We start from the raw sequence: 26504 nt of genomic DNA, 5'->3' as shown, positions 1-26504 counted from the left end.
CTGCATTTTTTCCCGCCTAAGCTTTTCTCTTCTAAGTTACACTGATGCAGCCGTCTCCGTGTTTTCTGCTGTAACATTCCAGTAATTTCCGAAAGACAGGCTTGAAAGAGGATTTACGGTGATTTATGCAGTACATGCTGGGAGGATGTAATTGAGCTTTCTTGCAGTTCACTACTCTTCTAAATACCCTGTCACAGGGGCAATGGTAAGCTGGCTTGCGATAGATTGCTTTGCACTACCTTAATCAGCATAACAGCACAGTATAGCGTTTCCTCCAATAAGGAAGTATACAGCACAATTTCTTATTCATTCATTATAAGCAGAGTGTGAACTAGCATGGCCACCTCCACCACCAGCTGCTGTTTTTTGGTGTAATCACAGTGCCACTGGGCTACTTCTGTATCCTGATTTCAAAAGGAGCAATCAGTACTTTTGTGGATGCATACATTTCCGCTATTGCCACATATAGATTGAAAAGTTCTCGATTTTATTTCAAATCAAAGCTAAAAATCGCCCCCACATTACAGAAACAGGAAAATCAGGAATGATCTTGCAATATAGTTACACCGTATCTTCATATCCGCACTAAATCTGGTTCTAGTTTTAAATATTCATGTAATCCATGTATCTGTTCTTGCTCGAAGCACCTTCATTTTTTCTTTAATGTCATATGTGGTAATTTGAACCATTTATTGACATTATTGATGGTTGCGTTGCATTGGGATCAGTTGCTTGTTTATCTGTTTCAATTTTTGTTTTTGTTTTTGTTCTGACCTTTTTTCCATTATTTTATTTACAGGTGACATTTTTCTTTTTTTATAAATTAGATTTTTATTGATTTTGAATGGGTTGGTTCATATCAAATGAGACAAAATGGCTATACGTACAAGAGAGTGCACAAGAAAAGTCAAATGAAGATAAATATATAATAAATAGATAAATAACATTAAAAATAAATAGGCAGAGGAAGACAGAGCAATAGTCATATTTAAGGGTTTTCAGACAGTAATATAATTAAAAAAATAACTCATCTGATTCACAGAGGCCGCCAAAACGACTGTCAACAGACTCTTATTTCACTGAAAACACAGAAATAAATGTTCATGATGCTAAGCATCTCGTCTGTGCATAACATGAAGACCGAGCTAAGCTAGACAAAAGCTGTCACTTCCAGCTGTTGTGGAAGTATTTTTGTTGGCGGAGCCAAAAAAAAATCATTAATTAAACAAACAAATCGTAATCTGCTGTGATGTGGCCTCGGGCCTACGACCAAATCACAGCCATGATGATATACGGCTCAACATTCCCACTCATGTGATTTTGCTTAAATAAGCCATGAGTGCCTCATATGAAAATAGACAAAACGTGCATACAAAAGGACAACAAGGTCCTAGAAAGAGGAACATCTGTATTTATGACAGAATTGAAATTCATACCTTCAGGACTTCTAAATACTAAATACCCTAGTATATGCTAATACCGTAATACGACCCAAGTTTTTTTTTTTTTAATGTCAAAATTTAACTGCATTTTTACTGCCACTTCTCTGGCAGAAGCTAATTGGGATCCAGTTTTGAATTCTTTGTTTTGGGTTTTTTTTTTTTTTACATCTGGATGACTGATTGTAGTTTAAGATGTTATTTTTGTGCTGTACTTTGATAGCTCCCTCTAGATCTGAGTTTTTTTACAGTGTAGTTAGAAAAGTTGTAAACTTACTGAATGCATACACGAAGCTTTCAAGTTGCTGTCATTCATTAATTCACATAAGCAGCAGGTACCATGCGGGCACACTATGTTTCTTTCTGTAGTATAAACGAAAACATGAAAGGTGGTTTCTGAATATTGTTTGCCCACTGCGTCCCTGTTTTCTGGTTTATAATAGATGTAAAAATTTGAAGTTAATTTCCAAAATTCGATGCTTTCACTTGCTGTATTTTCTCCTCTCTGTTAAGTTGTTTTTTATTCTCTCTTGTTGTTTCCTTGCAAACCAAAGCACTAGTTCAAGGCCTAAATGCGGTTTTGTGCAGTGGGGGACGTTAAAGCACAGAAACTCACACTTGTTTGTTTTCAATGCTGTTTCATGTTCAGAGAGATTCACAAGAGTTCACATTGTCAGGTCTTTTCAGTGTCTTAAAAGATGGAGAGAGCGTGTTTGTGTGTCTGTGTGTGTGTGTGTGGGGGGGCCTCATGGGGAGAGATAAGTCACTCTTTCAGAGGAACATTTCTTTCCTGCGTTTGAAAGTTTTCAGACCTTGTTTCTCTCCATGTGTTTTTATTGCATATTTACACTAAAACAGAAAGCTTTTAGTTGCCAGATATGCGTGACCTTCTTTCTTACTAAACCTACTAAACCTAAACCTAATACTTGATTCAAACATACTGCGCCAACATGGACGTATGCAGCTATTTCTGAGGAACAAAAATTATTATGAATGAAGCAGAATCTTCAAGATGGACAGTTGATGGTTCCAGTATCACATAAAAAAAAAAAGTACTCCACAAGTTCTTTGTCAGTGGCTGTATTTCTTTTGGGGGGAAGAGGGTAGAATTTACCCAGAATCCCCAGCTCTGAAGGAATAAAGAGAGTCTGTGGCGATAATGCTCCAGCTCGTCAGATGCTCAGAGATGATCCAAGGCAGGGACATGATATCCCGGCTAAGCCTTCAGTAACCCCCCTCTCCCCCTGCTTTTGAGAGCAGCCAGAGGAAAGACACGGAACAAGGAATTATGTTGTAGACTTGATTAAAAAGACCCTATGTTTCTGACGATGTGCAGTCCAGGGTAAATTGTTGTTTAGCATGCTACAGGAGGACCTCTGCTGAATAATCTAAAAGCAAAAACATCACAGAGGCTTTGGGGTGTGATGAATTAAAGGGTTTCTAAGGTCAACAGCCTTCCGCTTTATGCATAGTACAAGTTGTAAATTAACTGCCAATAAGAGCTTTGCAAGCAAACATTACACCACACACGAACCTGAGTCTGGCCTCTATACTGCACCCTTAAGACCTGATAATACTACTAACCATAATATAGTTTTCATTGCTTGCTTTGCTGAGCCGTCAGGGATTTGTAGCCGTGCATGACTTTTCACATGAGGCGCACAGAACACATACATGACGTCAGGGTTATTCCCTTCTCTTTGTTCCGACAAACACATGGATTTTTTTTTCCCCAAGCGAGATAACCATGTGATTTTGCACCAGATGGTATTCTAGGAATCCATTTCTGGCAGGTTTTCATACATGTTTTGCTGTTTCCTCCCTCAGCACTGGTACATGTGAGGGTGTTGGCAGGTTTCCATCCCTGTTTAGTCTTGGGATTCAAGCTTCAACTCCACGCACGCTATTGACTTCACCAAAGACTGTTATGAGTGGATTTAGTATTCAACATAATTGGCCATTAAACATTTACCAGCGTTGTTTTAACTCTCACATGTATCATTTCACGTTGAAGTATTTCATTGGAAAAATTAAAGAATCATTTAGAAATGCTAATTACTCCCCCCTTCCTTCACATTTGTTTACTCGGATTCCCAGTTGAAATTTTGTTTTTTTCCTGACCTGAGGTTTTTCCTTTCTTTCCTTTAAACAGTTATTAAAGAAAGAAAATATTGTAATGGTCCATTTTAATTGGTCTCCTGGGAGTAGGTTAGTAATGCCAGCCCACCCTGAAGTTAAAAGAGTGTTTCATTGCAGTAATATTGTTTTTTTTCATGGAGCAGTAGTAAATGATTATGAGAGCTCCACTTAGCACATTAGGGTTTGGAGATTGAATGTTATGTGCCAATGAATGCACACTGTGTCCTCATTTGCGGCTGATAAGGTGTACTTTTGTGGTGCGTCGCTGCGAGCAGCTTTGGGAAGGGAGCAGTGATTTCCATTATTTTGCCAACCTTTTCCCTCACCTTGATCTACATTGCTGGGAAAACACGTTGAAGGATGAAGTATGAACCAGGAGATGGGTGCGAGCAGCTTTTGTGCGCAGAAGTTTGCCAATCTCAAAAGACACAATAAACTGCCACTGAGGAGTTCAAGTTCGCTGTCACAATTTCCATTCATTTGCTATTTTATTAGTTGAACGCTGACCTTCACTTGTATTCCAGCACCTCTGTTAAATGTCACCGCTGTATTTGTACATCTTCAAATCACTATTTGGGCTATTACAAAGGGCTCAGGAAATCTATTTAGCGAGCAAGCAGTGGCATTGGAATTCAACTGCGGGCAATATTGTGCTCTGTTGATGGTCTGCTGCAACAGCAATACAAAAAATGATTTGGTGGAGATTGCCCATGTATGCTCATCTCATTACGTTCATTTCCTTTTTTCCAACAGCAACGAATACAAAAGCCGTGGATGTTGGCGGTTCAATGCTGCAAAATGGGTATTGACGGTGCTCAAGTTGATTCTGCAGCAATGCCCGATTGTCCTGTCACTGTCCAGGAAAAGGTTACTGCGGGAGTCTATTCAGTGCAAGTGACGGCTCTGCTCTTTTAATGCAAGAGTCATTGTTTCAATTATATCAATGTAATTACATCTATAAATTGTAATGTGTTTGTGTGGAGGCCGTTTGTGTGTGTGTGTGTGTGTGTGTGTGTGTGTGTGTGTGTGTGTGTGTGTGTGTGTGTGTGTGGCATGCAGAAATCTATTAGAAGAAAAAATAAAGATGGGAAAATGATATTCCATGTTATCAGCCTGGTGACAAGCCTACAGCTCTGACAGATAGTATGGCAGGATGCTCTGTTGCTGACCAGAGCGGCAATTAGTCATTCCAGTACAGAGATGGAAAGGTGCGACTGTAAAACATGCGGTACTGGGAGTTCAGCGGAGCAGATTTCAGCGGAGCAGATTTCACCGTCGCGCAGACACGGGCATCAGTTGCAAATCCTCTTTATTCCCCCATAAATCCCCACAGCTGTGCACATCCTGTCAGGACGCCGGTGTGGGCATGTCAGCACTACCCCCGTCAAGCTGCAAGCAGAGCTGTGCCGGCAGTACGGACACCAGCCACATTACAGACATAATCAAATTCTACTTATTTCAAGTGTGAGGCCACAAAGGCTGCTGTAATAACGCTGTCTGTCATTTGGAGGTTGTTTCGTTTTCTCTCTTCTAAGCACTATGTAGCATTACCAGTGCATCTATATTGAACATATACGGCCTGAGGGAATCAAAGCCTTGGTCCTGGGTGTGTTTGAGCACTGAATGACAAACTTATCTAAACGAGATGAGGGAGGAACCAAAGTAATGACACTTCTGTTCAATCTGTTTTTTTGAGGTCAGAGATCTGGGTCAGATACAGATCAGCGGTTCTGGAGTCCCTAACCTCCCTTTTCACTTTGTTACCCAAATGCAGTTAGTGGAGACACCTGCTACAAAAATGGCACACCAGAAAAAAAAACAGCCCATGGAGGTGTTGCTTTAGCTGAACATCATTGTTGTTGTGATCATATCGGCTGTTATAATTATTTTGTCCACCTTATGAGCAATAAAATATCTCACAGCAACATAAAAAGGATAGTCCAGCACTTTATGATCTGTGCAGTTCAGGAACTCACAGGTGACAGATTTAGGGGTGGCTGTAGATCACTAAAGTGGGTCACTCAATGATCGTAGGGTTGGGAGTCGATCACCCACTCCTAGTGTTTGGTTTTTTTTTTACAGATCTGAATGAGTCAGATATTCTACTGTGCTTTAAATACAAGCTAGAATGCAGAGTCAGATGATTTTTTTTGTTTTTAATGGTCAAAATTTCCTTACAGAGTAGAGGCTGAAATATCCAGACTTTTTGTCCTTAAAGGGACATTTTGCCGATTTTCAATCAGCTTTGTACCATAACAATGTGGGTAGTAAGTGAAAATGCACTGTGCTAAATTTCACCCCATCTTCATCATCTTGCTGGCTCAGGTGCTGTTGCTTGAACTATAGACTGTACTTCTGCATTTTCATTTTTTCCAATACGGCGTACACAAAGAATACAGAAGTGAATTGAGAGAGAGACCCCACTCTCCTTTTTAACTGTAAAATTGTGCAGTCCATATTTCAGTGCACTGTTTGGCTGTAATGCAAGAGTTTGTGAATAGGAAGTGGGCACCATACCTTTTTACTCTATTATAAATATTGGAGCTAAAAATACTGAGATTAAACATTTAAACAAGGCAGCACTGATCAAACATATACCAAGATAATGTTCCTGAATTGCCTATTTCTCACCTAAAATGTCTTCAGAGACATGTTTTAGTTTACCATTTAACTGTAATTTGAAATTGCTTGTTAAGAAAAGACTTTATTAATCCCACACCAGGGCAGTTCACACATTACAGTGGCTCAAGACTCAGAAGCAAAGAAAAAAAAAGATTGCATTCTCAAAAGGATGAAAATATTACAAAAATGAAAATAAGATAAAAATAATATTTAATCTATATAAACTACTTCACCTTTAACTTATATAGGTACTGTATGTTCATGAATGATGGCTGCACAGGATAACTTAAAATACACACAGTGTGTTGTACATTTAATATAAATATATAGAAATATATTATTGCACCATAGGAAATTTCAAAGTCATGTTACACAGTATAAATTTGAAGAATGATTAGGATACATACATAAATGTGCGAGTATGTATGATTATCAATAAATAAATTAATAGGATACAAAATATATATAACTTGAGGTGAAAATAGTACAAAACAGTCCAACTCACAATGTATCAACCACCAGTGGAAGTGCTTTTCAGTCTGTTGCAGTGCAGTGCATTCTGGTAGTTTTCTACCTCTTGAGCAGAAGCCACAGCCCTTTTTCTCTATCTTCTCTAGTCATGTAGCAACAGTTTCAGAAGTATCTGCAGCTTTCTATTGCATACACAGTCCAGTTTAGTAAAGAGACCATCTTTCGAGCAATGAAATAGTTCTTTAATATTGGTTAAGGTCCAAAAACACTGGATTTTACAATTCCAGTTTTTTAAAAAAAAAAAGTTAATTACATTTTTTGTCAGTCCCTGCCTGCCTTATAAATACCTCCATCTTCCGAACTACATATACCCAGCGTGCAATGCTGGCTCTCTGTTAAAAATGTGTGAATGTGACATATCTCTAATGACATTTACAGACCACTCCAGAGCCACAGAATATATTATACAACTGTTTTCACAGTTGAGTAGTACACCTCAAGACTAGTGACCTTTATGTATAAAATCAGCTCACAATATGCTTAAGACCTCTGTATTGCATTGCATTATGTAACATTTCTCATAATATCCTTATGTTGTAATGCAGGCTGCTGCAGCAGCACCACAAAATGCAATGAAAATGAGCACGGGGTAATATTTATATTGAATCTGAGATCATGTTTCTGTGGCCCTGCCTTGTAATAAATACAGAACTGACAAACAGAAAACCAGTGTTCAGTAGTGTACTTAATGCAGGCAACATGATATGCAACCAACCATAACAGTTGATACTGTGGGTGTTATGGGATTTTTTAGTTTGACATTTTTGTGATAGAGTCTCGGCGCTTACCCTGGGCGAATTTTTCTACCTGTTAAATAAAACTCTCCCTCGGTGTGCAGAGGCGGCCGAGACCCTGCATGTTTCCTTGCGGATGTGTCAAACGGAAGACAGCGGGGAGCAAGGTGAGGGCAGGAAGGTGTAGGGAGGTGTGGGAGGGGGGGGAGACAGGACTGCACACAGGCCATTTAGTGGTGAATGTTCATTAGCATGGAGCATGGGCCGTTCCCCCTCCGTGGGGGAATGAGCTGTGCTATCTGACATCGGCGATACAGTAAACAAACGGCGCCTTGCACATCCCTGCTTCACATAGACCGTCGCACAGCAACGGCTCGCTCTGTGACGAGTCCATTTTAAGTGGGCGCTCAACTGAAACAAAACTTTTCTCATTAATTAGTTTCAACGCACTCACACTTCCAAGATGTCCTCACACTGAACTGAATGCAACTTGAATACGGTTTGGGTTTTCGTTTGGTTGAGATGTGAATGTGTCACTTGTCTCAGACCCCTCAACCCGACTTATTACGCTCTCACAGTGTTGAGAAATTCTGCACCCTCCGCTCGTCTTTTATCAGAATCATTCAAGTTCAGAGCATGACTAGTGAGATTGATGGAAAATTGAGCTGCTCTCTCATGCAGCAAAGAACAGTGCAGCCATTCCCTCGCCTGCCACTCCTCCATCAGTCCAAATGTGCACAGATATAGACTATTGATAAATGCCTCTGAACTATTCTGAGACTGGAAATTTAAAGGCTTCAAATTTTGCCTTGTTCTACTGTGGTGCACGGATAAATCTGGCTAAATGCTAGACAGTGATACTCTCTGACACCTGAGGCAGCCACGTATTTCTCTGCATGGGGACACTGAGCGCCAATTTATCTCCAGACTTGTGTCTATTTCTGATGATTGAGCTCTATAACTTCCAGAAATGGCCTCTTAAATCACAATGTATTTTACAGTGTGTGAACTCTCGCTGAAATTGCAGACTGTGTCTACTGTTTCATGGTGAAATAACTGTCTTAAAACATTTTTCAACATTGCTCACTCAAGGGGCTAGAGCAGCCATTTCAGCTATATGAAGAACAGAGAACGCTGGTGTAACGAGGCTGCTTCAAGCCTCTAACATCACAAATGTATGGTTTATAACTTAGGGAGACATCAGAGTATTTTTTAACAGGCTCAAATAAAAGATAGTTTTATTTTATTGAATGAGTAGTCCAATATTTTGGCAAACATGCTTTCACTTTTTTGCTTTGACTTAGATGAGCAGATCAATACCACTTAAATGGCACCTGTGCATGAACTAAAGCCCTATCGGCATGGCAATAGTATTACCAGGGGCCCTCATTTGATTTAGAAATTCGCCCCCATGTCTGCATTTTGCATTCAGACAGGATAAGCAAAGTCTGCCTTTTACTTAAATGTATCTCCCTGATATGCACACAGTCATTTCTAACTCCACTCTACACAATACAGAAACACTACACAGCACCACTAGCAGATATGTACAGCATAACCTGGCATTTTTTTCTCAGCAGCCTTTTCAAGTGTTTCCTCTCTGGTTAAAGGTCATGCTAAAATGAGAGAAAACAAACCAATTTAGTTTATTTTGGCAGCATGATGATTTAATGGCCGCCGCTTCCAGTATGGTCTGTACGAAGGTATTACTGACTGGCTAAGACAGCTTACTGATCATGTAATTATTTACGGTTATTGTCCTGTTTTCTTAGACTCCAGAGCCGGCGAGGGGGCACCGCAGAAAATTGACCATGCTGTCATCGGAGGAGTGGTTGCCGTGGTGATGTTTGCCATCCTCTGCGCGCTCATTGTTCTTGGTCGATACTTTGCCAGACACAAAGGTAAAGCATCGGCAGTGCAATCATACTTGATCATGAACACATCTTACAGTTCAAGTGTTTTTTTGTTGTTCTTTTGAGTGGAGTGCAATACGATTGAAGTGGACATGAGGTGTGGGGGCTAATTTGTCTGCACTCCTCTGCACTTTTCCAGGAACTTACTTCACACATGAAGCCAAAGGGGCGGACGACGCAGCTGATGCAGACACGGCCATCATCAATGCGGAGGGTGGACACAACAACACAGACGAGAAGAAGGAGTACTATATCTAAACTGGACAGGCCAGGAGAGACGGGTGGGGATGCTGCTGGTGGTGGTGGTGGTGGTGGTGCTTTAGGAGCATAATGTCTAACTCTGATTGGTTATGAGAAGGCTTGAGGGCGGGGAGGGTGAGATTTAAAGAGGAAGCGAAGAAAGTGGAAAGTTGGGACTGGCGTGGCCAAGTGGTAAGAAGAGGCGTTTGCTAAGTCTCCTATCCGACCCCTCCTGGACTGCTGGGGCCTATTCTGTACAGTTCAATTATTTTACAGACAATTTTGTGCCTTGTTCTATTTCTTTTCTTTATTTTGTTGTTTTTTCCCCCTTCACGTGCTTGCTGGATTGGATTTTTTTTTTTTTTTTTCAATGTACTCCACTTGATCCTTTGGCTTTCGGAGATCAAATGGGCCTGGTGTTTGTCTATGTGTGCTGCAGCTAGCTTTTAGCTCACGTACCCAGATCCGAGGAGCCAGCTCATACCAATTTCTTTTTTCTTTTCATTTTCTGAATCATCTCCAGAGTTCAGTAACTGGAACACAATGTCAACACATTTCTCCCTGCTGGGTCAAAGTCCAATGGTCCCTGCAAATTCATCACAGATTGGTTTTGACATATCGCAGCGCAAATTTCACTCATCCCCCCCCGTCACCCCTTTGAGGTCAGGTTCACTGTGTTAAATACTAATGTAACACTTGTGAGTAATCATGCTCATCATAGAATGTATTTGTTCCTGAAAGTGAAGTAGGAGTTCTGCTAAGTATCATTTCACACCAAGCCGCAGAGTACAGCTGGTCCCTCGCTGGTTTCAAGAAAACGTCCAATGGTTAGTAGATGTGAGGTCAGTTTAGTATTTGTTTAGAGTACTGTGGAGTTCAGTCTATGACATCCTGACAGCTGTAATGTGCCATGATATAGAGTTAAAGTTTCTATAGAGAATCACTTATTGTTTTTTGGAACTCTGTATCAGGTTTGTTTCTGCTGATTAGGAGGACGGCAGTAAATCAACAATAGCAGATAACCTTTTACTGTCATCTGCTTTCTTTTGCTTTTGCTCTTCTGTTGTAGTTAGCTGAAAGACTAGTTCTTAAAAAATCTTAAAGGAATAGATTGACATTTAAGGAAATACACTTGTTTCTTTCTTTCCTCAGTGAGGAGAATATCTATATCGCTCTCAAGTCCAAGAAAGAAAGAAAGCAAGAACTGTCTTTAGGACAATGTCCAACTACTCCTTAAAAAACACCTCCAGAATCTAGAATGATTTTTAGGGCTGGGTATGGTAAAAAGAATTGCAGTATAACCATCTCAGAAAATATCACGATTTCGTGGTGTCATGGTATTACGGCATATACTATTAATTACAGCCTTTAAAGCAGTAAAAACTGAAGATTTTGCTTTTGGCTGGACAAAAAATTTTGTTACTGAAATTAAAACATTATATAATGGAGGAACTTGTATGAAGTCTCCCTTTTAAAAATAACTAAAAATGAATGTGAGATTCTCCATTTAATTGAATTTTTTCCAGTAGTCTTAATAAGCAAATGTACACGGTATGATAACCATCAATTTTTTTTATCACGATATACACTTAAACTGGTACATCGCTAACACTGCATTTAAAAAAAAATTTATACCAGTACCAATACTAGTACCATTAAAGTGACACCAATATCAATAAAGTACTTAATTTGATACCCATAATGTAAATGGAGTGGTGTGTAGTATAGCCACATTTCTGAACCTTTTTTGCAGCAAATCGGTTGACACTTAAGTGTACTGCAGAAGTGTGAGCTCTGCACCAGGGGGGAGTTTTGAGACTCTGCCATGTCACATACCCACACAGTGACAGGGCTAACTGTTAGCATCACATCCCAGATGTTACTATTCTGCTATTAACAGATTTAACGACAAAGTTAAGTTGTTCACTGCTTGTTTGTGCTGCTGGATGTTAGCTGCTCCCGTTGTGTTGGCTTGTCCTAACGGGGCAGACAATGAGCTGACCATTCACTGAGGAGAGCAGCTCTGGAGACAATAGAACGATATTTTGGGACAGCTTAACCGCTCAGTGTTGGACGTTGACTGCTGCAGCTCATACTAACTGGCAAACTGACCATATGCTGGGAAGAGAGGACCCTTCAGCAACAAAAAGTTCGCTGATTTGACAGGGATTTGGGACAGCAAGGGATCAGACCCACGGCGCAGTAAAGGGTTGAATACCAGTATCGTTTAACTGGAGAATTTTTGATATTACATGGTACTGGGCCAGTCAATATCCTGGGATCTAGAACCAATACCCAGCCCTTATCATTTTAGTTGCTGTTTTGTCTGGAATATTTTTCTTTTTATCCTTTTGATGGATGGACCAAAAACATGGCGGAAAATGTCGCTCTGATAAGTACAGAGCCAAAACAGTTGGCAAATATGATGTATGGTTTTAGGCTCAGTCTTTAAAGTATATACCTAAAAGAGCAACTATTCCTGCTGCATTGACATTAAATATGATTAAAATGTATTATCTGTTATTGGTACAGCGTGCTGTGTGTACTTTAACTTACTTTTACTTAAAGATGAAATTCTTCACATTTTCATACCACCCACTCAGTCGACCCTGGACCAAATGTAATCTTGCAAGTTTGCGTATATACAGTGAATATTACTTGTATACAGCAAAGGCTAGAAGTCCACTGTGCAGAGTGCTTCTCTCTAAATGACAGATTTTTTAAAATCTGATCATATGGTACATTGACCATTTAACTGGAAAAAATTCCTGGACATATTTTTTTCTCAAGGTTTTACAATTTTGCTTGATTGTACTGTGTTGAAAGGAAGAAAGATTGTTGCACCGTACCGTTGCAAGTAGAAAAAAAAAAATCATTGCTTATTTCCTGGCTTAGAAATCCTTGCTACACACACACACACACACACACACACACACACACACACACACACACATATATATATATATATATATATATATATATATATATATTTTTTTTTTTTTTTGCCCTTGCCCATTCTCGAGTATAAAGACATTCAATCACTACAAACATGAATCAGTTATATTTCCTTGCTGTCTGTAAAGACATTTTACCTTTGGGCTGTCTTTGATAACTTGTAAGGGCTCTCGGCCTTACAAGTTATCAAAGATTTGCGTCGCGCTTTAGACTTGGTTTGGGGAAAGATCATTTTCTTACTGTCATCCTGCAGGCTCAAACCTTCACACAGGAGCCGTCTACTGTTACAAATTTATTTATTTTTTTCCCCCACCTACACAAATCAGAAGATCCTACGCTCGCAGACAGAGACGCAGCATGCACACCGTGCATCCTTCATGCCTCTGAGTCTATCACAGCTAGCAGAGTAAAAACCTGTTTGGTAATTAGTGAGTGATTTCATTGTATTGCCTGAATAAGACAAAAAAACATCTGTAAATGTATTATGAAAAAGGATAACCACTGCCTTAAACCCACTTCTTGATACTTATCATTATATAGGAAAAGACTGAAGGACTTATTTTAGTGCCTTCTTTGATTTTGAGGCATATGGTTAGTATCTTACAGTATCCTCATGTACACTCTTACAGTATATCTTGTATATTTCTGTCCTTTCTAACTCACAGGGGCCGATACTCATCAAGGTTGTCTGTATTCACGCACCATAGACATGCATCACGATCGAAGCATCAAAAAAAGCTGGAATGCGTGTTTTTAAAAAAGAGTATCTCTTTGTTTATCAGTGTGGTGTGGCAGCTTCCACTGACTAGAATGTCGTATGGATGTAGTATTTATTGTCTTAATTAGTGATTGCAAAACAATTTCAATTTGGTCATAATTATTTTCTCTGCTTCATTTAATTTGTTATTTATTTGGATATCTTCAAGGACAAGGCTGGTTGGTATCAGAGAGGAAGGCAGTGTTATAATAAGCTACAATAAAAGTATGGATTTTAGAATTTTTGTTGTCATGGAAACATACATTTTTGTTTGAGGTCTGATATTTATCTTATATGATTTTAAAGTGACTGCTGCTTTTAATCGGAGGACGTAAAAAAGATTGTCGGAAGCATCATTCTAATCCAATTATTTTGTTTTAAATACTTGATATTTAGTATGTTTGTTTTCACTCTCTCAGGTTCATGAGTGTTAATAGTTGTGTTTTTTGCATCTCAGGTAGAATGCAAATTAAAAAGGCCCCAAGTATATACTGTAGTACCACGGCTATTCAAACAGTGAAAGAAAAAACCACAAGGTGTACATGTTTCTTCTCATTTGTACATGTTTATGTGTTCTTAATATGGTGCACTGTTACAGTAAACGTTGAATATTATTTTGCATAGACCTAGTTCACAAAGAAAGAAAACTAGATTTGTTAAGCAGACAAAAATTATGTACAGTCAGTGTCAACAAAATCACCGTGATGTTCATGAAACATTTTCTTCTTTCACCACTGTAACACTTTGCTCATACAGTATCGGTTATTTAGTAATTATAGGATGTGACCACAGACAGTCAATCAAGCATCTGTTTGCATTCAGTCAATTTTTCATAGATGACAAGATGGTGTATTTACTGTGACATGAAGTTTTATGAATGATCTGTAACATGTCTTGGGTATTTGGATGAAACTCATGTTTAAAACCTGGGGAGGGAGGGGGAGGGTGGGGATTGGTTGTTTCATTACCCCCAAAAATGGTTGTTTTAGTTGTTAAATCTTAACTTTCTCTCTGTACCCAGGTGACATTTTTTCTTTTGTGTAGTGTAGAGGATGTTTCTCATATGACCATGCATATTTTGTATTGGTTCACACCAACATTTTTACAAAAGGAAAAAAAAAATCAGAAGAGTACTTGTCTTAATAAAAAGATATCAATGTTTAAAGTTCTGCGCTGTCGTGACTTGATCAAAAAACGTGCTTTCGCTTTGTAGTCCCATCCTGCTCTGAGACGCAGGCGGCAGAATTTATTAGCTCATATTTGTTGTCACAATCCACTTCGCCCTGTTTTAACATGCGGAATACATTAGCTGGATTGAACCTGTTCACTTCATCCTCAGCTGCTGATACTTGTCAAACTCCAAAAGAAAAATGATCTCAAGGGGAGGCAAAAATACTGTACCGACGTGAGTTCGATGTGCAGCAGCAGCAGAAGCAGCAGCAATCTGAGCTCCCATCAGTGACTGACACATGCACTGTGCTAGAGATAGAGGCGAGACACGTTTTAAATGACACAATGACTGACACCTACAAGCTCGGGGGCCCCTGTTAAGATTTCCGGCTGAACACGTGGATGTTAGTGATATGACAAATTGATAGGTATTTCATGGAACAAGACCTAGTTCATAACCATAAGCAATTCTGTCGCCATAATTCCGTCAGTGCCACCATTTCCCGTTACTTAAAGTGATCCATTCCAGGTAAAGGTCAATAACATAATTCAAAGATTAATGGTAATAATTTATCTTCAGAAACCGGCCACTTTTCTCCCTTACTCATACAATCATCGGAATATAATGCTTCCCTCAAGGAACATTAACTACCTGCCTATTGCATTTCTGAAACATGAAAATTATGCGAGTTTCTCCACATTTATTAATTATTATTATTATTATTATTAATTTTTTTTCCAGGGTTAAACTCGTGAAAACTCTGAATTAAAATCAGCTACAAGGCATTGGCTGTTCGGCTGCCCTCCATGCATCATGAAAGCCTGAACGTAGAGGGATGATGTTTCAGTTAGATAATACTAATCCCATTTAAATGTTCAATTTTAATTTGGAATGACATGTTTAAGTGTAATTAGCACAATGGGGAAATTGAGAGTGAACGAATGTCTGAGCATGGCTTGTTTAGTCTGCTAATTGATTGATTAAGATTGATGGCATGTAGCACTTGGCTTGGCTGAGGTATAATTAAATGATGTGGGAATAAATAGTGGGTGAACAAAGGCAAATGCAACAAGCTCTGTCTGCACACTCTATGTTGGCTCCTGTTTAGCACCAACACTAAAGGACTTGCATAATTGTTATTTATTTATTTATTGGCTAATTCAGTAGTTAACAAGAGGACAAATCCCTCTAGCGTGTCGCTTTTCAAAGTACATTTTTATTTTCTAACAGAGAACATCTCACAGCTTTTTGTACAGAAGATTTACCCTGTTTTAAATATAAGATTAAACAAAAGCCTCTACCTGACACTCAAAATGCCTGATGGCAGCTTACAGAGCAATTGTTTATACAGTATTTGTCTCAATTTTCACTTCAAGGTGAAATTTGCAAAAGTCTGAACACAGAGCATTTGCACTTCTAATTTTGGCCTCCTGGCACACAAAATGAAAACATCTTTATCAAATTAGGTCACAACATTGTACATATCTACCACTGAGTTTCAGTTGTTGATGCATAAAATGGTCATCATTACAGCAAATACTGCTGTCAAACTTTTTTTTTTTGGATGAACCTGCACAGCCCTCTCTAATTTGATCTCTCAAATTTATACGCACATTATTGATAACACAAAATTGGCTAGCATTGAGATATATATATATATATATGCTGAGATCAGTCTGATAAAGTTTTGCTTTTGCACTGTAAGCTGATTATTTCAAGTGATAATCCTGCTTAGACTTTTTTTTTTTAATTTCTATTTTTCAAATTATATAATTGTAGAATCATACAACACAATTATTTCAAGTAAGTTTCAAAGTACTTTTCTAAGTACCCCCTTGGCAGCTGTAGAAATATCTGTTATCTGTCATTGACTGCAGTTCCATGGACATGAATAACCTTTTTATGAGGCTTATTCTGGTTATGATCATATTCAGGCTATGGTGCATGAGCACAGTTCGGGCTATTCGCATTCTGCATATACACCAGAGTTCTTCAACTAGCATATTCTGGTTACTAATAAACAGAATATGTGGTTTACATGCTCAAACATGAAACACAACTAAGAAATACTCAATACTATAACAAAACAATCACAAATTAGTTATTCATGTCTATATAAACACACTGATTATGTCCACAGCTATCAAAAATCATCAGCATGTTATAGCCACGGACCTTTCCCCTACAGAATGCCGGGACAGCCCAATACAGATAATTTTTAAAAGACCCCCTAACCTCAGAAACATGCTGACAAGGGTGCACTGTCCATCTATACTCAACATACCCCACCTACGTTTCCGAATCCTGTGGAACCGCTACAAATGTTGTGACTGTCAACAGTGTGTTTACACTTTTAAAACCAAAAGAATCTACACCCACACACAGGGAAGGTGTACGACGTTTAAGGTATCATCTCAAATAAAACTAACAATGTAATATACATGCTCAAATTCCTTTGTGGAATTGCAGGCAAAGCTTGCAGACCCCTCAAAAACAAGTTTCTCAGAACACAGAAGCACCATTAGAAACCATGACCAAAAGAGCCCGTTTGGGCCAGACACTTCAACTGTCAGTTATGTTGGAATCAAACAAGGCAAATCTCCAAAGGGGGGGGGGTTCCTTAAATAACCCTCTCTTGAAAATTGGATTTTTCTGTACTTGTCCTGGATAAACACTGTGTCACCCAAAGGCCTCAATGAGGAAATGAACACTCCCCTATTTTCATAGTACTCTACCCACTCTACTTTAATTAGTTACTTGTTATGTCATCTGTGATTTACTTGTCATCTGTATGGTCTTTTTACTGTTGGTCCCTGGTTGTAAATATTATTTTATTATTGCATTGGACAAATAGAGGCACCTCTTTAGTATTTTCCCTTACTTAATGATGACCTACAAGCCCGACAGTGGTTCAGGACACCACCTTCCACTTTCACTCAATACATTTTTATAAATGTCATGGGTTTTTTTTTGTTGTTTTTTTCCTGGGGATGTTTATGGAGTAATACTTTACACAAGGGTTTCCAAACTTTTTTAAAATGAGGGTTTCCAAACTTTTTAAAATGGGGACCAAATTAGATCATGTTAAAGTACCTTGGGGCCAGCTTTTTTTCCCACATCATATGGGTCATTGAAAAATAAATCCAATTTAAACGAGACAGATGCGACTGTCATTAAAAATGTTTTCAACTTACCACTACTCCTGAAAGCAGCGTTTCTCCCTGTTCCTGCTTTTGTTTGCTTTGACATTGTCTGCTACATAGCAGGAAATGTCTACTTTTAGGTAACCATTCATTTGCTTGTTTACCATCTATCTACGGAAACACAATAGATCCACTTCAAGCTATGTGATGCATGTCTCAGAACTGTATGAGGTACATAAAAAAAAGAAAATACAATATGAACTTGATTAAACAATATTGTGTGGAGGGCCACAAATATGATTCATTTTGAAAGACACAATTGGCCCTCGGGCCGAACTTTATTGGATTAAGGGCTTTATAGTTTCAACCATTGTACACTAGTTTGACTACATACATAACCAACGTGTAATGACTAAATGATCATTTTAGCTCTGCAGTGTGTAAGCTATTTATTGGTTTATTTCACAAGCTGGAGATTCACTCTTTGGGGTAAATACCTCAAGAGGTAGCTGAAAAGCTCTGATATAGATAAAAAACTTTAGAAAACGTCACAAAATGAATGCTCTTAAACTGTAAATACATATATGCAGTCTAGTATAGGATATAACTTGTAAATTTTACATTGAGAGAAATGAGTATTTCTCTTATTTTCACCTTAAATATTTCAATTACTGTCAATCACACAACTAAAATACAGTAAGCTACAGTCATACTATAATGCAGCATGGAAGGCATATAACATTAGAGCAAATCAAAATTTACTCCAGTTTGACAGTAAATTAATCGCAAAAGTTTTGACAGTAGTTGTAAGACAAGAAACTGCATCAAAAGAAACACACACTTAATTTTGTGCTAACATACGGTGAATGCCAGCAGTGGACTAACTTAGATCTTTTATAAAAGTAAAAGTAGCAATGTACAGTGTACAGTGTATGTACAGCACAGTCTAAAAATACTGGGGCTGCACGATAATATCAGCACATTGTCAGTATGTGACAGGCCGACAAGATGACGCTATAATTAAATTATTGATTTACCTGATAAATGTTTACATTTTTAAAAGCATCAAATTTCATATATGAATCTGCCGCCAGTGGGCCATCACAATAAGATTAAGGAGTGACATGACGTCCTCTGCAATTATGTGAAAAAACGTATGTACGTATTCATCTTTATCGGCATTGCCATCAGCCAAAATGAGTCCTTGTGTCATTTTCAAGGGGGACTCAAGGAACATGTCCCCCTCAGTATTTAGAACATGTGCATTTGTCTCCCCCAATAAAGATGCAAGAGAAGCAGATAACTATTTTTTGGATCATATCAAAGACATTTACACCATAAATGATGCAGAAAGACACAAATTGGAGAATTTGACAAAACGCATTAAATAAAGTGTGTGATGCTCAAAATTTCCTGGCAGAAGCCCCCCAACCCCTAGTTTCATATGTGTCCCCCGAATTTTGACACAAAATCTATGCCACCGTATACAAGGACTGCATTTTGTGAAACTGAACCTCAGCAGTTGTTAATTATTGCAAAAGGTGTTAAGTATTTTAAAAAAAAAAAGAACAAATCCAAATCAAACAAAATTAAGCTGCAGCATGCAAAGAGGTTTATAGAAAACATCACCTGACTTATTTTGGCTTGTCAAAGTGTCTTTTATATGTAACTCTGAATGCTGCGATGGGAAAATGCCAAGTCATTTTCTGTGGAACAGATGAGCTAGTTGTTTCTAACAATGATGAAGGACAAGCACCTGAAGCCTGTGATAACCACAACACAATTATCTCAGACTGCTACAGTATGACCCAGAGAAATCTGCATTAATTAAAGCACACACAACCGGCCTGTTAATCCCGTATGAGAGTGTCAGGGAGAGGAGACGTGTGTTTGTGAGGTGATTAACTCCAAACCTGAAAGATGCTGTGAACAGCACTAATGTCAGCGATGTTGCCGCTTGATGTTTAATACTCTGATACTTAATCAGAGATTGATGTTTACCAGAGGGAGGAAATGTGCAGGATGTTGATGTGGAAGTTTTAGGTGTGATTAATTAGAAAAAGCTATAAAAAAAAAAAAGAGGTTCGTCTAACCCCCCCCCAAAAAAAAAGGTTAAGTGTTTCAGACAGGAAATCTGTAATTATCTGCTGAGCCTAAGCTTCAAGCAGCTTCCTCTGAAGTTCCCTCGACCAAATCTCAAGGTGACTCCTTTCTGCAGGAGCATAGACAAGTTTTCTTTTTGCCAAATTTACATTGATGTTCTGCTTCATAGCCACCACCCAGATACAATAGACAAGGCAAACATTTCCCAATCTTCTCCTCTCATCTTTTATTGTGCTACGTCTGCATGTAATCTTTCTATCATATTTGGCATTGTTGATGCATAATTAATTTTCATTTAAAGTCGATTTTTAATTTAAAACACTTCGATAGCTGTTCCTGATTATCTTTTTGAGATAGCCCTAAAAACACTATTGTTGCATTACAAGTTTATTTAGTCACCCAGCTTCTTTCTGATGCACCGCAATGCCTCAGTGGATGTTTTCCCACTTACGTTATGTGTGTTTCTCTCGTCAGCATATGAAAGTGTTCTATTTTTGTGGGACAGCCTGTTACAGTCTTTTTAAAAAAAAGTGTCTGTACACAGCCTTGAAGTCAGTCACAAGAAGCCTTGGTGAGCTGCTGCAGGAACATTGCCACCTCAATAATTTATCGCTCTGAGTCTATTTTCACTTATTAAATTAATTAGGTAGGTAATTAAAAGTTACATGTTTTAATTAAATTTGCATTGAATTCAAACACAGGGCCTCCACCTGGAAAGAAAGGCATCATGGGATGAGGTTCATCAGCTTGAATGAGCTTGAACTTAAAATTCAATTCCGTTTGGGAAGATGTGGATAAGTTAAAAAATTATCTGTTTCATGCTCTGTGACCATTGCAGTCGCTCTCTTTTGAAATAAGAGTGGAAGATAGTAACACTACGCTGCCTTACAAAGACAGAGAGCAGCAACTACAGAAACACTAAGTTAATTAAAACAAAAAAGGTCTGAAGGCTTTTCCAAACTGTGCGGTATTTTAAGTATGAAATTTCTGGTGGTGCCACACAGCATTCATACAAGGAAATTGGATAATGCAATCCAAACAAACTATATATAGATATTACTGTATATTGGAGCACACTGGCACAACCAATAAGTTGTGCAAAAGTAAGAGAGGAGAGACACCGCCATTGCTGTGACCAGTGGATCACCAATACCAGTGTTGACACAATTCCAGCTGAATAAAGCTGTCAAAATCACACAAAAAATGAAGATCTGACCACATCTCTCACCATATGACCACAAAAAGATAGTGTTACAAGGATGCACCGATTTACTGGCCACATATATATTCGCCTTGCTGACTGCCATCAGCCAATAAGCAGATATGATGAAATTCAACAATTGCAGTAGCTGATATTTTTCTGTTGTGTCACAATTTTGCACAGGCTAAAAAGTAGGGCTTGAAACTATGGACTGTATAAAATAATCCTAGCTACTGTGACATAATTCGTTTAAGGACTCTGGTTTGGCATTGCAGCATCTTGTTGAACAAAAACAGCCTGTATTGTCATACTATGTGGTCAGTACAGGCTGTATAAAATAATGGATGAGCTACTATAACTTCATACTACTATGATACTACTACTATAAACTTCCCTGAGGAAATTTAGACACAAAACTACTTCAAAGAGACATAAATCACATAAAGATGCATTACTTAAAGGCACAAAAGGGGGAATAAATAACAGCAAATAGAAAATAAACAACAAAACATCAGTATCAGAATCGGCTATTAGTCAAATTGTTATTTTAAACATCAGTATTGGCTCAGAATTTCATAATCTCTGCATTCCAAAATGACCACAAAGAGATGCAAAGGAACTGCAGAAACACAAAACTACAAAAACAGGCAAAACAAAGAAGTCACCCTCAAAGACACTACAAAGAAATGCAAAATAACAGTACAAAAAGAGGCTAAATAATAATAAAGCCAAATGTCTTACTTCTACAGAAGGGAGGTGTGGGGGTTAAATACCTGTGACTAGTGGCATATTGTTTAATAAACCGCCCAATAAAACCACAAAGCAAAACATATGCAGGGAACAGCGCCCTGTTTGTACACGTCAGTCAACACAGCAATCAGAATGCGGACAAAGAGAAATAAAACCACAAAAAGATGCATCACAACTACAAAGTGACACAAAAAGAGGCTAAATATCGTGTGTGGTGGTGGTGGTGTGTGTGTGTGTGTGTGTGTGTGGGGGGGTGGTTATATATCAGTGCCCAGGAACACATTGTCTTTGAATTCGGCCCTGATAAAACCACATAGCATGCAGGGAACGGCGCCCTGTTTGAACATGTCAGTCAACACAGCTATCAGTATTTACATAACACCAATAGGAGGACAATAAAAACACAAAGCTGCAGCACTGTCAAACTGCCCACTGCCAGCAGATGTCACAATGTCACTCAATTCACACTGACCTGGAACAGATTCCTCATGACCACAAATATACACAAACGAGAGACGCAGAACGACCACAAAGAGAAACAAAACCACAAAAAAATGATGCAAAGCAACAACACCAAAAGAGGCTAAACATCGTGTGTGTGCGTGCGTGCGTGTGTGCGTGTGTGAATTCGCCCCTGACAAAACATAGCATTGCATGCAGTGAGCAGCGCACCGCCAGCACACATCAATCACTGAAGAATAACATCACAATAAAGTTGACTCACCGATGAAGTTCACTTCTTGAAGAGGGATGTCCTTCCTGTGTGCAAACTTCTCTCTGTCCTTGCCGTTAAAATCCATCAACAGTCCGCAGATTAGTTCACTTTCAATAGAAAGCCTCGCAGGAGCATTCAAACTCTACTGTCCTATTGTATTCCGTGTAAATGTCTTACTTTCTCTCAGGATGGTAGACGTTTCTCTCCGATTTAGCACTTGTCATTGGTGTAATAATGATTTGAAAAAGTGTCGGGGTTTGTGTGAGGCCTCCTGGATGTTGTTTTCAGCAGAGGACTTCAACAGAGTGCCTTGGCTTAGTTCATTGTGCTGGTAGAGGGAGCTCGACTTGGTTTTCATCTTTGCTTTATTTATTATTTTAGAGTTTTACAGCACATTCCAGTTCAGCTCTAGAAATATTTGATACACTTGGGGAAACGTGTGCATCGATGAGTTTTGGGTCAAACAGTTTTGCAGATGGTCATCACATCCAATCCTTCCTGAGTGCGAATATAGTCCAAACAGATTTCCTCGCGGCTTTCTCACATAGCATTAACAGACTTGTCATGTCCAGGCAGGTCAATTTCGCACTTTTTACTAAGTTTCCTACAAGTTATAATTGTGCCGAGACCATACCTGTTTGCGCTCTGTCAAGCTGAAAGGTAACTTCGTCTTTCCCAGAAGGCCAAACTCCACCTGCGATGCACAACCCTCCTGTTTTCTCTGCCTTTCTGAGAGATTTTTTCAGTCCACTTGTTGTCCAGTTTCCCCATCGACGCATGATAATCTTTTCCTTCTTGGTATATGATCAAGTCATCCGGTGGATGTGGTACCAAACGTTTTATTTCAAATGTTTTTTCTCAAATAAATAAATAGTTATCTTGTCTGGCAGCCAGCAGGATGTAGACGCCCTTGCACCGTCAGGCCTCAGTCGCAGCGCCATACTGATTGTACGAATTGAACACGCGCATGCGTAGCATGGTGTCGGTCCAGAACACTGCAGGTGTATGTGCAGGTACATCCATGCTGCAGGCGCTGCAGGGCCAGCTCTGCCACGCCCCAAAGAACGAAAACAGGCCAGCAGCATCAGACACAAAGACAAAATTTACACACACTAAAAGGCAACGTTGTAAAAGGAGAAATTGCATTCAGAATATGATGAAAATTGCAAATATTTCATGAAGTAGACACCGTTTAATTTCATTTCTTTGATTTATAAGGACAACACACATTAATTTCTTTGTGCCAGTGTCAGCCAGCTGGCTAATTTTAACTGTGGTCTGCTGTATAACTGGTGGAATTGTGCCCCATGGGCCCCTAATGCCAAAATGCCAGAGGGTTATACAAATCAATAAAAAATACTGATGTTATATAAAACCTAAAATGCACTTAGACTAGATCAGATCAGCACTTTGTTAAGATTATCTACAAGGCACAGGATAAACAAAAGAATCTTATATTGTGTTCTTGTTTCTTCTTCAGTTTTTGTCCACTGGTGCTAGGAGCTTGTTTAATTAAATAAATACATTGTAATATGTGATTTAAAGTCAGGGTGAGAAATGCCCAGCACCTCATGATTTGATTCCGAGAGCTATGATACCTTTATAAAAACAATTATTGATGCTTTTATTTTAATTTTCTATGCAGTATTTATTTGTCCTCTCTGTGTAGCTAGGCCTATTTGTTTCTTTTGTAACAGAGCATATTTATTCATTAATTCATTGGCCGTAACCGCTCATACTCTTAAAGGTTGCAGGAGGGATGGAGCCTATCCCAGCTGTCTCTGGGCGAGAGGCGGGGGAACACACTGGACAGACTATCACAGGGCGAATACCGTTGACACCTACGGCCAGTTTGGATTCACTAATTAACCTGCATGTTTCTGGAATGTGGGAGGAAGCCGGGGAGGAGAAAACCCACTCTGACCCTGGGGGGAACATGCAACCTCCACACAGAAGGGCCCCCCCAACCAACGTCCAAACATCGCCCTAACTGTTAGTATCTGGGCCCCCCTTGCTACATCACAGTGCCGCCCGTCTGTATTTCAGTTAGTTTGTGTTATTGTGTAATTTTGGTGTTTTAAAGCATTGGCTCGGATTCACTAAAGTCACACAATAACACAAACAAGCTACAGATCAAGGCAAAGGTAGAACAGCAGCTCCTGTGTTCAGCTGGATAATACTACTATGTTTTTGTGAATGGAGTCTGGTGAGTCTGGTGTGCTGCGGCCACCATGCTAAAAACAGTCATTGTGCTCATTGGCTTGCCTGGTGGACCAGACGCCCCCATGTGCTGGGGCTGTGTCCTCACCATGGTGGTTGTGGGTTCAATTCCAGCTTGTGGCCTTTTGCTGTGTGTTGTCCCCTCTCCTCCTTTCACGCTTGAACTGTCCTGACATAATAAAGGCAAAATGTTCATATAATAAAACTGAAAAAAAAACAACAACAAACAAACAGGAAAAAAAACAGTCAAGCTAATAACGAAGCACCATCTACTGGCCAGAGCAAAATTTCTCATTTTACAGCCAAACAGTATAGTAAAATATGTCTCTGAAAACATTTTAAGTGAGAAATAGGCAATACAGTGTTGATTTATATTGGATCAGTAATGTCAAGTTTGACAGACTGACCGCAGTTCTGACATGACTGACAGCTGCATTAAAGAGGAGCATTTTTTATTTTTTTTTTACAGATTATCTGACTCATGTACGACTGTATATAAATAGGGTAACAGTTATAAAAAATAATAACTTTGTCATATTTGCTAAAAAAAAGTTATCTACTGTAGCCTTAACCTTGTTAGACCTCACTTTACTCATTAACTGCCTATTAGATGCAGTGCATGCATAATAATAGGTGGTCCCATATGGCGACCTCTGAACTCCCATCTATTTTGAAGCCACCAGGATTTTGCTATCAAGCAACTTTCGGTTATCAAAGGGTACGTTTTAAAAATTTAATTAAAGTCACTGTGCCAAGTTACTGATATTATTCTGGCGGCTGCCTCCAATGTTGTGTATGTTACTGTTTATTTGCAAAAACGGTCATTAATATGCACATGTTGCTAATGCTGGCTGTGTGAACACTGTGAGGTGTGTAGGCTTGTTATATTTTGTTGGTTTAGTGTGGTAGGACAGGTGGCTGTCATGCACCCATATTCTGCTGAAGTGCACACACAGCTTGTGTGATGATGGGACTAGAAGTGGGGATTTGCATTTTGCTTAAGAAATTAGCTGTTTGTTTTGGTGATGACTCGCATTCCTTCCATGCTGTTGCATTGGCTCCAATACCTTCATTTGGTGTGGAGATTAAAAAAACAAAAAAAAAAAAAAACAAAACGCTAGTTATTTATGGAGGAGAGAGGGACATGCATTTTCCCCCAGTCTGTCAGTGAGGCTCAAGCAAAAAAATATTTGTAGCTTTAGGAAGGGGCCAACATTAAAATAATTAAAAATAAGGCACTCTCCAGCCACACCTCCTTCTGTGATAAATGATAAACAACTCCTAATCTTCATGTGAGTTCCACTAGAGTCAGAAGCTTCGCTGCCAAGCTACAGTTAGTGTAAAGCGGGACTAATTTTGATACTTTTTGTCCTAGAAAAGAAGAGTAACAATTACTTTATTTCCTGTTTTTTTTTTAGTCTATAGCTACTTTACACATAGACTCAATGCACGCAATGAACACAGATACAGTTGGAGAAATGTTCCAGTGGTTAGGGGTTTGGAGCCTTGTTTGAGAGCACTACAGCAGTCTCTACACATGCTGCATGCTTGACTTGAATCAGCCACCCACTGGATCCCACAGCTGAGTTACTGCCACCCCCAAATGAAAACGGTCTCCATTATAATTTAAGATTTAGCGAGCATGCTATTCATGAGGTTTAACAAACTTAATCGTTGTAGCGTCAAAATATGTTTTTCAAGTGCATGAAATTGGTAAAGTGTGTAAAATAGGTTAAGTTAGCCTTAAAGGAGCAGTGTGTAGGATTTAGTGATATCAAGTGGTGAGCTTGCAGATTGCGACCGACTGAAACTTCTCAAGTGTGCCAAAATGAATTTTGAATTCCTGGTTAGAATTTCTTTAGTGTTCCTTA

The 26504-nt window shown here is 39.0% G+C and overlaps 1 protein-coding gene across 4 annotated transcripts in view; it reads left to right on the top strand.

Annotated features, from left to right (window-relative positions):
• cadm1b (cell adhesion molecule 1b) overlaps positions 1–14495 on the top strand; it is a 170892-nt gene extending 156397 nt beyond the window's left edge. For 3 of the 4 annotated variants that reach the window (XM_088079049.1, XM_042486746.2, XM_042486747.2), the window contains 2 exons: positions 9238–9366; positions 9518–14495. In XM_088079049.1, the coding sequence (XP_087935175.1) occupies positions 9238–9366; positions 9518–9636 (248 nt within the window). In that variant the 3' untranslated portion in view covers positions 9637–14495. Of the gene's footprint in view, positions 1–4331; positions 7634–9237; positions 9367–9517 lie in introns of those variants that run through there. The other variant, XM_088079050.1, reaches the window with a different exon arrangement.
• Positions 14496–26504: the final 12009 nt, after the last annotated feature.

Source organism: Plectropomus leopardus, chromosome 6 (genome assembly GCF_026936395.1).
Source record: "Plectropomus leopardus strain MGB_pleo_1.0 chromosome 6, ASM2693639v1, whole genome shotgun sequence".
Taxonomy (NCBI): domain Eukaryota; kingdom Metazoa; phylum Chordata; class Actinopteri; order Perciformes; family Serranidae; genus Plectropomus; species Plectropomus leopardus.
Note: the sequence above shows the minus strand (reverse complement) of the source record. Positions and strands in the feature narration are given on the sequence as shown.